The following is a 13,816-nucleotide window of genomic DNA, read 5'->3' as shown; positions in this document are numbered from 1 at the left end:
CACCACTGACTCCTAGTGCCCAAAACTATGTCTCGTAATCGTGCTGTGATACCTTGCAGGGAGGCAGAAGAACCAGAAGCTCCAGAACAACCTACCTCTACCCCACATCGGATCCGTAGGAAGAGTTCTGTCTTGACTTTGAATCGGATTAGACAGCAGCTTCGGTAAGCCTGTTCTTAGCAGGTGGAAAATGTTTGTCACTGTTCTCTATAGTATCTCTAATCTCATTTCCTAAAGCCTCCTATGTTTCTTGTTTGTTATTTGCTATTCCATTAATTTGCCTTTTACTTAGTATGTCTGGGAATATGTTAATTCCACAGAAATGTCATAGTTTGAAAGGGGCAAGAAATAGTGCCCTGGGTTTAGAGGGGTCCTGGGGCCCTATACTCACATTCAGCAAGACTGTTAGTGCAGTGCCTAAAAGCATGAACTTTGATTCTAGCAACTTGGATTTAAACCTAAGCTTTGTCATACTGTGTAACCTTGGGAAGGTTACTTTGCCTTTCTAAGCTGCAGTTTCCTATTCTATAAAATGGGAGTGATAATTCACAAGTCACAAGGTTGTCGAAGAATTTAACGAGAGACTACCAGTAAAGCCCTTAGCAGAGCATTACAGTAGCAAGGGTCCAAGAAGCAGAACACATCCTCTATTACTTGGTTGCAGAAAAGACTCTATAATATTTCTAGTCCACAGTGGCCTATTAGAGAGCTTTTTATTTAGATGCTAAATATCAGAAAATAATGTGTCCCACCATTCAGGTTTTTAGGTAACAGTAAGAGTGACCAAGAAGAAGAGGAGTTTCTGCCGGCAGCAGAGATTTCAGACTCTGGCAGTGAGGAGGAAGAGACTCCCACACCAACCCTCTCAAGGAGAACATCTAGTCAGGTGTCCAAGGACCCATGCTCTTCCATGAAGTCATCCTTACAGACCCCCTCAAAGACACCAAAGAAAACCGTAAGACTCTTTTAGGTTTGTTTGCCACCGAAGCGTCTTCTCTTAATTCTAAAATTGTGTTGGCTAAGGTCACACAGTTAGTCACAGCTGGATTCTGAGCACAGGTCTGTCATAGGCAAAGTTACTCCAGCTGGAATATTCATAGAGGAAAAGATCTAAGTGAACCCTAGGACTGAAAATGAATCCAGTAGCAATGATTTTGAATCCGAGTTCCTTTTACGATATGAAACCAAATAGCCAAGAACCAGAGTTCCTGAGGGAGGGACAAGGCCTGGCTCCTTGTCTTTGCATTTTCCACAAATGCTAGCAGAGTACTTTATGCCTGATCTGTGTAGCCAGGGCCCGAGGGTGCAAGAGCTGCCCAGCTCCCAGGGTCCCCAACAGACCAGGTTCAGCCACTTGCCCCTGACTGACAAAACCCAAAGGCAGAGAGATGAGTGGTGGTGAAACAAGAAGGGAGTTCATTTCAGTGAGGCCAACACTGGGAAGACAGCAGACCGACCTCTCAAAGACTCTCCAAAGTACTGAAGATGCTTCTAGGTTGATATAAGGGAATGGAGACAAAGGCGGGTGGGTATGTGCTGGCGGTCAGGGAAGTCAGGGCCATCACTGTCTGGAGGTTGGTCCTGCAGGGTTTTGCTGGCGCCAGGGCAGTGGTTATTGCTTATCAGTTCCTGTCATGCAATGCCTTGCCCACGTTAAGAGATAAGCTGGAAAGAATTAAATCAGAAAGTACAGACTAAGGTAAAAATGGCAGTGAAGTCCTCTTTCAAGTTGCTCAGACTTGATCTTGAATCCAGGGCTGCTGGGCTACGTTACGTTGTTTCTGCTGTGCCACCTGATTCACCTGAGAAACAAGCACGACTAAGGTCTTGGTAATAAACTGTGTAAAGTAAGATGGAAGAGGGGAATGGACATCTCTGCTGCTTCCTGTGGAATTTTAGTAGAATGTTGAATCAATTAAAAGAAGGTCTTCCCACGTTCAGATGATGTTTCAGAAATGTTTGGATCACACAGTTAAACTGGTTCATTGTCACAGGAGTTCTCAGGGCCATTAATTTATTAATGTTAACATGACCTTCTCAGAGTGCATTAGTGTATGGGTCTTTGATCTGGAAACTCTTCTCTGGGAGCCTATTGTTTTTAGGAAATGCCTAGTTAGGATACTTTTTCTACAGCTGATCTCCATTTTTCCATATCAAGAAAAATGTGATTGGGCTTGGGTTGAAAAAAAAAGAGACCTTCAGAGAAGAAAATCAAATAGATCACTTTTGGATTAGTGACCATTCTACCTGGAGTTTCATTTTGCAAATAGCAGATCAAGGTTCTGATCGTATCATCTGTCATCTGCGGGGTCCTACCCAAAACAAGGGATACTAGGGTGTGATGGCATCTTTTGCATGATAAAAAGCTCAGAAGTCCACCAAAGTGTACGATACCTTCTCAGCAAGGTTTTGGTATTCCTTTCTTGTTTTCTACAAAGGTAATAGATAGAAAACTATTAGGGTGTAAGTGCTTTCTGCCTGAGGAAGGGGTGGAGAGGCTGTTACCCTGTAGCCTAGGGAGATCAGAAGGTGGGTAGGGGAAATGCCCCCACGGAAGGGAGTGCTTTGTGGAAAGAAAGATGGAGTAGCAGGTCCACTCTAGTAAGCCAGCAACAAGGAAGAAAAGAGATGGGCTGGTCAGCCTAGATAGAACCTGGGATTTGGGAGTGGAAAAATCTGGTGATATCTTTCCAGTTCTGGATTATGGAAGTCCTGAGCTAAAGTTTGACTGTATATTCAAACAAATCTAGAGGAGAAACCTATGGATCAACCTTGGTTTATGCCTCCTACCCTACTGTGTATTGGGCAGAGTAGTTAGGGTTTCTTATAAATTTCTTGTCTTTCAAGATAATATTTTACTTTTAAATAGTATTTAATCCATGCTTTCATTCATTTTTTAAATTAACATATAATGTATTATTTGTCCAGGGGTACAGGTCTGTGAATCATCAGGCTTGCACATTTCACAGCACTCACCATAGCACATACCCTCCCCAATGTCCATAACCCAACCACCTTATCCCTATCTCCCCACCCCGCAGCAACCCTCAGTTTATTTCATGAGATTAAGAGTCTCTTCTTACTTTTATTCATTCTTTATTCAGATAGACAATGTTTTCAAATCCCAGGACTGTGTGTAAAATAGAAAAAAGAAATTGTGTCCGGCCAGTGAATAGTATTTGTAACATGAGAGAGGGGGAGATTCGTGGTACTTTAAAAGGAAATGCACTAAGAGGTATTCACCATTCTTTTTGTCAGAGTTTCATGAATCAGACTTGCTGATGTGTCCTAGATGGGGTTTTGCTTTGCCTTTTTCTTCTGAAATCTGTTCTCTTTTTGAACACAGCCCAAGCCCGGCACGCCACGCCATGCCACTCCTCAGATCCGCAGCCGAAACCAGGCTGCCCAGGAGCCAGCCAGCATGCTGGAGGAGGCCCGGCTGAGGTGCGCTTCTCGGGGGCCCCCCGTTAGATAGGCGGGAATGGGTCTCTGCTTTCATTTACATCAAACAAGTAATTTGTAGCCTTCCATGTACATGATAAAGGTAGAGAGTAAAACGAACACGTGTGTTTAGAGAGAAGAAACAGCAGTGTCTGGGTGGGATAATGTGGACAGGTTCTCAGAGAGTAGGCTTCTACCACCATTTGCTCAGGGACAGAAGGTGGCTGATGAAGGAGAATACTGCTTTTCCATCATGGTACCCTTTAGAACTATGCAGGAACTTTCTCAAGATACATAAGCCAACATCTTCCCAGAAAACAAGTAAATCAGAATCTCTCATGGGATGAAGGCCATCCCTGTAATTGAGGAAAGCTCCCCAGGGGTTATGTACCCTTGTTTAGAACCTATCAGTTGGGTCATTTGGATGGAGAAAGGATTAGGAGGCCGAATGAAGGCATTTCCTGTGGATTTCTGATTGAAGTTTCACATAGAAACTATACATAAGCCTTCCGCATTTGTTACTGAGTAGATGGTGAAATGTCCTCTTTCCCCATTGTTTATTGCTGATTGTAGGCTGCATGTTTCCGCTGTACCTGAGTCTCTTCCCTGTCGGGAACAGGAATTCCAAAACATCTACAACTTTGTGGAAAGCAAACTCTTGGACCGGACGGGAGGGTGAGTCCTGCTGAGGCCAACGGGACGGTCTGGGGAAAAGGCTCCTGCTGGCTCCACCTGAGGTGTCACAGTTCAACCGAATGGTCTTCCTAGCGTCAGGAGAACAGGCAAAGTTGTTGCTGAAGGTTGAAGGCTTCTAAAGCAGCTTTTGTCAAAATAATTCTCTAGGAAGAAAATGCCTGTCATTCAGAGAAAAAAAAAAGTCTTCTTGGCCTATAGCACTGCTCATAGAATGAATGATTCTGTGTAACCAGGTCTTGCTCTAACTAGCTTCCAAGGGTGGTCCTTACTGCTCCCTCCTCCGCATTTCAGGGGTCTGGGCCCTTCCTTCAGCACACATCCCCATGCTTCTAACTGGTGATGGTGTGAGGCAGCCGGCACAGACTCAGCCCGCGGGTCTTCCCCTCTTGCCGCAGGTGCATGTACATCTCCGGGGTCCCTGGGACAGGGAAGACCGCCACTGTGCACGAGGTGATACGCTGCCTGCAGCAGGCAGCCCAAGCAAATGACCTTCCTCCCTTTCAGTACGTTGAGGTCAATGGCATGAAGCTGACAGAGCCCCATCAGGTCTATGTGCAGATCTTGCAGGTGAGTAAAGCTGTTGCAGCTTTTTGGAAAATAGAGTTGGTGGCATATGAAAAAAGGGAGGTTTTGTGCTTATTGGTATATTTACGATGTGCCAGGCGTTGTCTTTTGTGTGAGGAAGCAAGAGTAGAGAAGACAATTCCTACCCTCAGGGACCTTAAAGTCTAGGAGCTGGGCATGAATACTGGAAGCCAGGGCTTCCTGGCTTTCACCACTGATGTGGTGAAAACTGTTGGCACACAGGAGACCCTGTGGCCAACTGTGGGGAACAGATTAGAGGTCGGCTAGAGTTTGAACCTGGCTCTTGTACTCATTAGTGGTTTTCTTGGAACAAGTAATGTCCAGTTATAAATCAAGTCATGCAGTAATGACTTTGGAGGGGCTGCTGGGACCTGCCTGTGGCTCACTTGCATTTCAAACACAGACTTTCTTTATCATCTCTTCTGGTGCCTTCTCTTCTCCTTCCATGTTAAGGTTAAGACCAGAGTGGAAGGCAGAATTTAGGACAGTGAAGTCCTCACACAAAATTGCTTCCTCTATTGCAAATTTAACATTAAGCTCAGGAGAGTAAAATCCTTCCTGTTTACCACACCTGCTTTTCCCTCATTGCAGAAGCTGACCGGCCAGAAAGCAACCGCTAACCATGCAGCAGAACTGCTGGCAAAGCGCTTCCTGACCCGGAGGTCCTCTCAGGAAAGCACTGTGCTGCTTGTGGATGAGGTAAGGAGGTACCCTCGGGAGGACCGGGAGAGTGGCCTGGTGCTTGACCGGGGCATGCCAGGAGCAAGTGCTGGGTTGAGAGGGAGGCCCTGGCTCCTTCATCTCATCCCTTCGTTCATCTGAGCCTGTTCGGTGGTGGTGAGACACCTGCGTCCCATCGATGTCCCTGCTGCTTTCTTGGTGGGACCTGAGAAGCCCAGGCAGCTAATACAGCGGTAACAGGGCTTCACTCGGAGGCCTCAGTTCTGTGGTTGTTCCTGCATCTCTGTCCCTTTCCCGGCAGCTTGACCTTCTGTGGACTCAGAAACAAGACGTGCTGTACAATCTCTTTGACTGGCCCACTCACCGGGAGGCCCGGCTTGTAGTCCTGACCATCGCCAACACGATGGACCTGCCGGAGCGCATCATGATGAACCGGGTCTCGAGCCGACTGGTGGGTCCTAGGGCTGTTCTTAAGCCCTTCTTACAGATCCATAACGGGGCCCAAGGAGTTCTAAAAACTAAATGCACGGGAAACTAAAATAAATGGGAAAAGTGCACAATGTGATTTCTGAAATTCCTGTAATTAAATTAAATCTGCTGCCATTGCATGATTTTCTGCAAATACACCTTGCTGTTCTGCCACCGGGGTACTCTTAACCTGCACAGAGCCCTGTAGGTCTAACTTTTTTAAACATCTGGAAGCGCTGGCCCCTGCCAGGCCAGGCTGGAGGCGTGGGATACAGCAGGGACCAGGGCAGACACTGCCCTGCCCCCGGGGATGGGTGCTTCAGCAGGAAGCACAGCAGGGACTGAGAAGCAAGTCAAGTGAAGCCAGGAGCTGAGCCTGTGTTCTCTGCGGAGTTGGGGATGCTCCCACCCGCTCCAGCTAGAGCACCCTTGCCTGGATCTACTCCTAAGTGATTCTGGGAGAATAAAGATTGTCTGAAACAAAAGGACAAATTACTTGAGCGCTGTGGCTGTCTGCAGGAGACCACCTGCCGCTATCACCGGTGAAAGGAGCTGTAATCGATAACGTGGCAGTCCTGGGAGGGACTGATGTAGCCTTGAGGGACTTGGAAAGCAGGCTTAGGGATTTGACGGTGGCTGACCAGAAGGACTGTCAGAATGGTTAATTAATGAACTTGTTCTCTGTGGTCTTGACTTGCCAGGGGCTTACCAGGATGTCCTTCCAGCCCTATACTCACAGCCAACTGCAGCAGATCCTAACATGCCGACTCAAACATGTGAAGGCCTTTGAGGATGATGCCATCCAGCTGGTAGCCAGGAAGGTAAGTCACCTTCAGGAGCTCCTACTTGCACCTGTGCTGTCTGTGCTGAGTGCCTGCCTGCGTGAGGCCTTGTGTCGGGTGCTCTCTGCTTGAAGAGAAATTTAGAGAGCCCTGTAAACATAAATATCAAAAAGTAGAAGCAAAAGTGTGAAAAGTTCCTTAACTTTCTTTTCTTTTTTTTTTTTTTTTAAGATTTTATTTATTTATTTGACACGCAGAGAGAAATCACAAGTAGGCAGAAAGGCAGGCAGAGAGAGGGGGAAGCAGGCTCCCTGAGCAGAGAGCCTGCCTCAGGACTCGATCCCAGGACCCTGGGATCATGACCTGAGCTGAGGGCAAAGGCCTAACCCACTGAGCCACCCAGGCGCCCAGTTCCTTAACTTTCTTATTGTCTAATTAACGAGCAGGCTAGGAGTATGGTGGGCTTATATACAAATGAAGATAAATTGGTTCAGGCAGTAACAGGGGCAGGCAGCTTTGTATGACGGAAAGGCTAGTATAGGCCATCGAGTAGCAAACCTGTTGGACTGTTTTGAGAATTAAAGGAGATCACATCCTTGATGTGCCTCCAGGGGTGGCTCTCCAGGACAGGTGCCAGGCATTGGATTCCTGTGTCCCACAAGCTCACCGGGAGAATGCCAACCTAGACTGTTCTGCAAGGCTGCTGAGGGACAGAAGTGGGTTAAATGTCTCAGCTTCAATCTGGATGCAAGAAACCACACATCCAGAGTATTTCAGCACTTAAAAGAATTATAAGCTTGTTTCTGGTTCTTCCTGTCTGAAGCAATTAGAGTTCTGAGCGCCTAGAGCAGCAGCATGTGGGACACCAGGTCAGAGCTGGGTGCTGGGGTCAGAGGCGATTCAGACAGGGAACTGGTCTCCAAGCTTTGCTTTGTAGGAGCTCAAAGTTACCACTTACCCCCTCTGTTAGGTAGAGTTTTTTCACTTCTGCTATCTTTCTAAAAGTTCTTTTTTGTCTTTTTGTCTCTCTGAAGAGTCCTTTTTTTTATGCCATTCTGTTTATTGATGTTGTCTTCTCTCTTTTCTTCCAAGATGCTTTTTGTCTGTTGAATTCAGCTTCTATCTCATATGGTTAGAGACTTTCCTCAGATGTCTTGGTTGTCCACTCTGGTATATGAGTGAAGATTAAAAAACTTTAGGTTGGGGAACTCTGAGCACATGAGTGGGGCTTACCACTGGGAACTTCACTCTGGGGCATTCTGTTTGGGCCAATTCCAGTATCTCCAGTTCTTTCCCTTAAGAATAGTCAGGTCTCCGTGAATAGGCATCCTGTGTCCTGCCTGGAGGGCAGTATTCCAGGAGTCAGGCAGAGGATGGAGGTCTTCAAATTCAGTATGGGAACAGTAACCATTTATATCTAGGAAGGGACCTCCCCTCCTCTACAATAATGCCTAGCGGTCCCTGGCCCGGAGACTTTCTCTTTATCCTTGCTTGAGAATAAATTTCTGGATTCTTGCCATGGCAGAAGAGGGATAATCTCCAAGGCAAAGAGTTTTATAGTGACAGTACAACCAACCAAGGCACAGAATTTGCCAAAGAGCCCTAAACCTTCCTGAGTGTCCCTGAGGTTTACCCAACAGCATGAAATGAGGGAAGGAATCTAGGGCAAGGGTCCACAAACTTTTTCTGTGAAGGGCCCGGCAGGAAATGTTTTAGGCTTTGTGGTTCCAAAGGTCTCTGTCACCACTCCTCAACTGTGCCCTTGCATCCTGAAAGCAGCCGGGCACAGTAGGTAAATGAATGCTCACGGTTGTGTTCCAGTAAAACTTCACATATACAAATGTGTGGCAGGCTGTAGTTTCTGACTCCTGCTCTGGGTCATCAGGTTGTTAACTTTCAACCAGTCCTCCTTATTTTAGCCAGACATCCCCCTTTACCTTCAGTTCTGGTATTGCTGTCATCTGAGCACTTTGAAGATATTTAGTGTAATTTAGATTTTTTTCCCTTGGATTCCTTCGTACTGGCTTAGGACTTGGCTCTCTCCAGCCTGCGGAGTCCGTCACTACTCTGCCACCTCTTTCCAACTGGAAAAATTACATTCTCGACTCTCCTGTTGATTCCCTTCCTTTTTAGGGTTCTTGGTTTCAGGAGGCATCAAATTTAGATTCTGCTTTTACTAAAAATTTTGCCCGTAATTTCAAATCTCCTTTTCATTTCTATACATACAAAGAAACAGACTTATTTTATATTGTTTCTTACGATTATGATATCTGAACTCTTTGTGCATTTAATTCTGTTGATTGCTGTTTGTCGTGCGTATTTGGCCTTGTTTCCTTATTTTTATGTCTTGATTTTTTAAATTTAATTTTTTATTTTTTACTATACGCTCATGTTCCTTAGAGCTCCCTTTGAGAATTAGTTGAGGACTGGGTTGAAGTTAGTTCATTCAGAGTTTGTTTTTGCTTCTGTCAGTTACAGAGGGCCACTACCAACTGGAACCATTTTTCAACAAATTTCTCCACTTGAGGTTTTTAGGAGACATGACATACATTTGGGCTACAAAACCACGTGAAGGCTTGTAGTTGCAAAGACTCTGTTTTTTTTATACCGGCCTGGCACCAGGGTCTACACAAGCCTATTTTTCTGTCCCTTCTGCCCAGTGGGTCTCTCATTCACCCTATACTGAGGCTGTAGCGAAGGTCAGAGCCCAAGTTTATACACGGTCTTCTGTTAGATTCCGTGCGGGGTGGGCCCAGCTTTTCTTGTGCCTCCTCACCCCAGCAGCAGTGAGAGAGGGTATGGTCACCACAGTTCGTGGATACCCCCAGGACAAGGACTGCTTTGGGCATTTTCTTGCATCCCAGGGTCACCTGTTCACTCTGCATTTAGGCCTCCTCAGCAGCTCTCGGGTTACTAGAAAAGTGACCTTTGTTTTGAATGTCTTAAATTTGCATTCTGAAAACATGTACACAAAATATTTATAAACTCCGATAATCTCACTTCCCACAGATGACCACTTTTAATCTTAGTGTGTTGTGTATGTATATGCCTATACAGTTTGCTCTTGTAAACGTGACGCAGTGTGAATTTTGGAAGGAAATGATCATCTCAGGACATCCAGGAAGTCGTCAGGCAGGATGTTGTTACGTGCAATTGTTGTTGGGCAAATGGTTGGGACTGCCGAGAGTTACTGGGAATACTGAGAGGTCCTCGAAGGCTGCAGAGTCCAAGAATTTCCTCTGTGAAATTTAAAGTGCAGGCGGCTTTCTGAGTCAGCATGGGATAGAGTACAGGATTCCCTGTGAAAGGAATCTGCGTGCATGGAAAGAAAGGAGCAGCGGAGTCATTGGCATTGTGGTTTGGTCAGACTCATCTAACCATGGACTTCCCTGTGTCCTCTAGCTTTGTGGCTTCCTTCCCTCTTGATTCTGGTTCATTTAGCCATTTACCGGGTGGTCTCCAAAATTTACCACATGCTGTTAGGGAGACTGAAGCTGTGGCTTTAGAATCAAAATAGGCTCCACGGCAGCCTCTTGGCTTTGGCTAGCTGCTCCTGGGGGACATTGTTCTCTTCATGCAAGGAATGAGAACAGTTGTGCTTCTAGGTGTTTCAATAATGATCTTGGGCCAGTGGTCTCTTTTAAGTTTTATTTCCTGAATTTTAAATAAAGGTGAGAATTCTTGCCCTTTCCATTATGGTTTTATCCATAAATCCAAGACAAAGGTTTGGACTTAAGGAAGAATCCTAGAAGCAGTGTAATAATTTATATCCAGGCTCCCACCAGGTTCCCACTGGGTCTAAGCACATGACGTCAGGCTTCAACCCATTCCCAGCACTGCCTTTCCTTTTTAGCTGAACCAAGAGTCTGTTGTTTTTTCTCTTGGGCTGAGGTGTAACCCAAGGAATAAAATATTCCCTCTTGTAGGTGGCAGCCCTTTCCGGAGATGCACGACGCTGCCTGGACATCTGTAGGCGTGCCACGGAGATCTGTGAGTTCTCCTGCCAGAAGCCTGACTCCCCTGGCCTGGTCACTGTAACCCACTTGCTACAAGCAGTAGATGAGATGTTCTCATCGTCATATATCACTGCCATCAAGTAAGTTGCTTTTAATGTATGTGGATAACAGTATTTTCCTGTGATTGTGTAATTTGATAAATATAGCCTCAAAGGGAATTATATTACAATATATAAATGTTTCAAAGTACAACGTTGTATACCTTAAAAATGCATAATGTCAAATGACAAATACATTCAATTTTTTAAAAAGTAAGATGTTTCTCCTTCCTGACCCTGAAACTTCCTTGAAGGACCCCAGGAGAGGTCCACAGTGTGAGAAGGCCATGGAAGTTTCTAAGCTTTTTCTCATGCAACCTGCATTTACTGAAGATGCTGTCCTTTTCTTTTTTTTCTTTTTTTTATTTTATTTTATTTTATTTATTTATTTGACAGAGAGAAATCACAAGTAGTCGGAGAGGCAGGCAGAGAGAGAGAGAGGAGGAAGCTCTCCGCTGAGCAGAGAGCCCCATGCGGGACTGGATCCCAGGACCCTGAGATCATGACCTGAGCCGAAGGCAGCGGCTTAACCCACTGAGCCACCCAGGCGCCCCGCTGCTGTCCTTTTCTTAAGGGGCATAATCCACAGGGAGAGCTAGTTGCTTTGTTCCCTGGCTTCTGTAATGGCATTTTATATCATTTTGGAACTTTTAGGGGGAGGAGGAAACCTTGCCAAATAATATAGGAGAGAGTTTTTCCTCTCTCTTCTGTAAAGACACATGAAAACTTTATTTGGCTTTTCTCTGAGCTAGTGATATGGCCACTTAACAAGAATTCACATCTCATTTTCTTTAAGAAATTCTTCTGTTCTGGAACAGAGTTTCCTGAGAGCCATCCTTGCTGAGTTCCGTCGATCAGGACTGGAAGAAGCAACATTTCAACAGGTGATTGATCTTTTCTTTAAATCCTTCTAGATTTTGCTCTTGGTGCCTTTTAAATAGGCAGGAAATTCAATGACTGCATAACAGTTTGTCTCTATTTGTGCCAACCCAATTATGCTAAAGAATATCAGACCAACACCTTTTTTTTTTTTTAAAGATTTACTTATTTAAGAGAGAGTGTGTGAGCAGGGGGAGAGACAGAGGGAGAAGAAAAAGAGCATCTCCTTCCCCAAGCAGGAAGCCGAATGCAGGGCTCGATCCCGCCACCCAGAGATCGTGACCTGAGCCAAAATCAAGAGTCTGACATTTAACCGACTGAGCCACCCAGGTGCCCCAGGCCAACATCTATTTTTATGTGATGTTGTATTCAGTTGTGTGAGAAGAGACCTTTACCAACTAGTTTCTGCACAGTTGGTGGGAAGGAGTAGTATGTGCCAGATACTATTCTAGGAGTAAGAGATTCAAAAATGAGTAAGACAAGAGGCACCTGGGAGGGCGCATTCGTTTAAGCCTCAGACTCTTGGTTTCTGCTCAGGTCATGAGAGATCAAGCCTGCCATCGGGCTCTTTCTATGCCCCTCCCTGCCTGTGTATGCTCACGCTCTCTTTCTCAAACTAAATAAATAAATCATTAAAGACAAAACAAACACAAAGATGAATAAGACAAGAGTTACTGCCCTAATACAGCTATGGTGTGGTGGGGATAAGGCTCTCAAAATGATCCATTTTAAAAACAAATTACAAAGATCAATGCAAACAGTCCGAGCATAGTTTCGATTATATTGAGTAAAAGACTCACTAGGGCTAGTGCCTTAAATGTCTATTTAAAACTAAATAATAAATGGGCTGCCTTGAAAGATTGTTAAAGGTGTTTGGGTGTGTACCCGGGGGCGCATATGTCTGTCTGTGTGACTGTATTTTAGACATGCAAATGGAGAGGTCCAGCTACTTCTGTCCTTCCTTTCCTCTTTTCTTTAAATTCTGTTTAAACTGCTAGTTATGTTTGCCCACGAGTGTGGGCAACACAGTCTAGAGCCTAAGGCAGCTCTTCGCCACAGTGGCTTTCGTTTTAGTCTGTAAACATTTCCTGAACATCTACAATGTGTCATTAACTGTGAAGGTGTCCCAGGAACCCTGGGTTGACTTGGTCAATGTCCTTGCTCCCGACAAGCTCCCAGCCTGGGTGGGGGTGGGGGGTGATTATTAAAGAGAAAAGTGACCAGAAAGTGTGGCAGGCTTGCTGGCCCCCTGGAGACGCTTTAGGAATCCAGGTTTCCCACTGCGACCTGCCTCTCTTTATGTAATATTCTCCCTGGGCCTCTGTGCTTTCCCAGGGGTCTTGTTTTAGTACCTGTGCACTATTATCTGCTAAAGAAAATGCGCTTATAGCAAAATTTGACTTGGATTTTAACAGTCTCATTAGGAATTTTCACTCCCTGGAGACTAGGACTGTTTGTATAAGTGACAATTACTAGATATTTTATATCCATTAACAAGTGAGGGATGTGGCAGTATGTTTAATAGATAAAACTAAAGTGCACAAAGTGAAATAACTTGCCCAGCGTTGCATATTTAGGTGATAAGTAGAACAGGATTCAGACCTGTCCTGAGTCCAAAGCCTGATTAGCATTCCACCCCGCATTTGTGCCCCACAGGGGCGCCTGTGGGTGCCTTCAGGGTATTGAGGATCACCTGGGTAAGAAGTATCTGATTTGCCTATGGGAAGAAATAAATGATCAGGTACAGAACCGGTACTACCTTCTTTCTTCTTTCACTTTCTGGCGTCTGACCTCGGATTTGCTTTTTTGTTTCTAGGTATACACTCAACACGTGGCACTGTGCAGAATGGAGGGACTTCCGTACCCCACCATGTCAGAGACAATGGCAGTGTGCTCTCACCTGGGCTCCTGCCGCCTCCTTCTTGTGGAGCCCAGCAGGAACGACCTGCTCCTTCGTGTGCGGCTCAACGTCAGCCAGGACGATGTACTGTACGCGCTGAGGGAGTGAAGGGCCTCATGAGGAAGGACTGTGATCAGCTCTTTTCAAGGGGCTTCATTTCCTCTTTCTAGGCAGGTGGAATTGTTGTAGCAAAACATACTGAATAGGAATGGCTGTCAGGTATTTTGAAGTTTTCCATTAAATAATTTCCTTTTTCTAGAGTGTTTGAGAAGTTTACAGTCATTACAAACGCCAGATTAAAAGACCAAACCACCCCTCCAACAATAGGCC

At 45.4% G+C, this 13,816-nt stretch overlaps 1 protein-coding gene across 5 annotated transcripts in view; it reads left to right on the top strand.

The window, feature by feature from the left end:
* Positions 1–13,746, top strand: part of ORC1 (origin recognition complex subunit 1) — a 29,562-nt gene extending 15,816 nt beyond the window's left edge. For all 5 annotated transcript variants that reach the window (XM_082688406.1, XM_082688405.1, XM_082688407.1 and 2 more), the window contains 11 exons: positions 60–164; positions 760–955; positions 3,347–3,444; positions 4,015–4,116; positions 4,533–4,704; positions 5,314–5,421; positions 5,705–5,854; positions 6,573–6,692; positions 10,580–10,749; positions 11,504–11,591; positions 13,403–13,746. In XM_082688406.1, coding sequence (XP_082544532.1) covers positions 60–164; positions 760–955; positions 3,347–3,444; positions 4,015–4,116; positions 4,533–4,704; positions 5,314–5,421; positions 5,705–5,854; positions 6,573–6,692; positions 10,580–10,749; positions 11,504–11,591; positions 13,403–13,594 — 1,501 coding nt within the window. In that variant the 3' untranslated portion in view covers positions 13,595–13,746. The remainder of the gene's footprint in view (positions 1–59; positions 165–759; positions 956–3,346; positions 3,445–4,014; positions 4,117–4,532; positions 4,705–5,313; positions 5,422–5,704; positions 5,855–6,572; positions 6,693–10,579; positions 10,750–11,503; positions 11,592–13,402) is intronic.
* The last annotated feature ends 70 nt before the right edge of the window (positions 13,747–13,816 follow it).

This window comes from Mustela nivalis, assembly GCF_964662115.1.
Source record: "Mustela nivalis genome assembly, chromosome: 10".
Lineage (NCBI taxonomy): Eukaryota > Metazoa > Chordata > Mammalia > Carnivora > Mustelidae > Mustela > Mustela nivalis.
The sequence above is the reverse complement of the archived record's forward strand: the minus strand, read 5'-3'. Positions and strand labels throughout refer to the sequence as shown.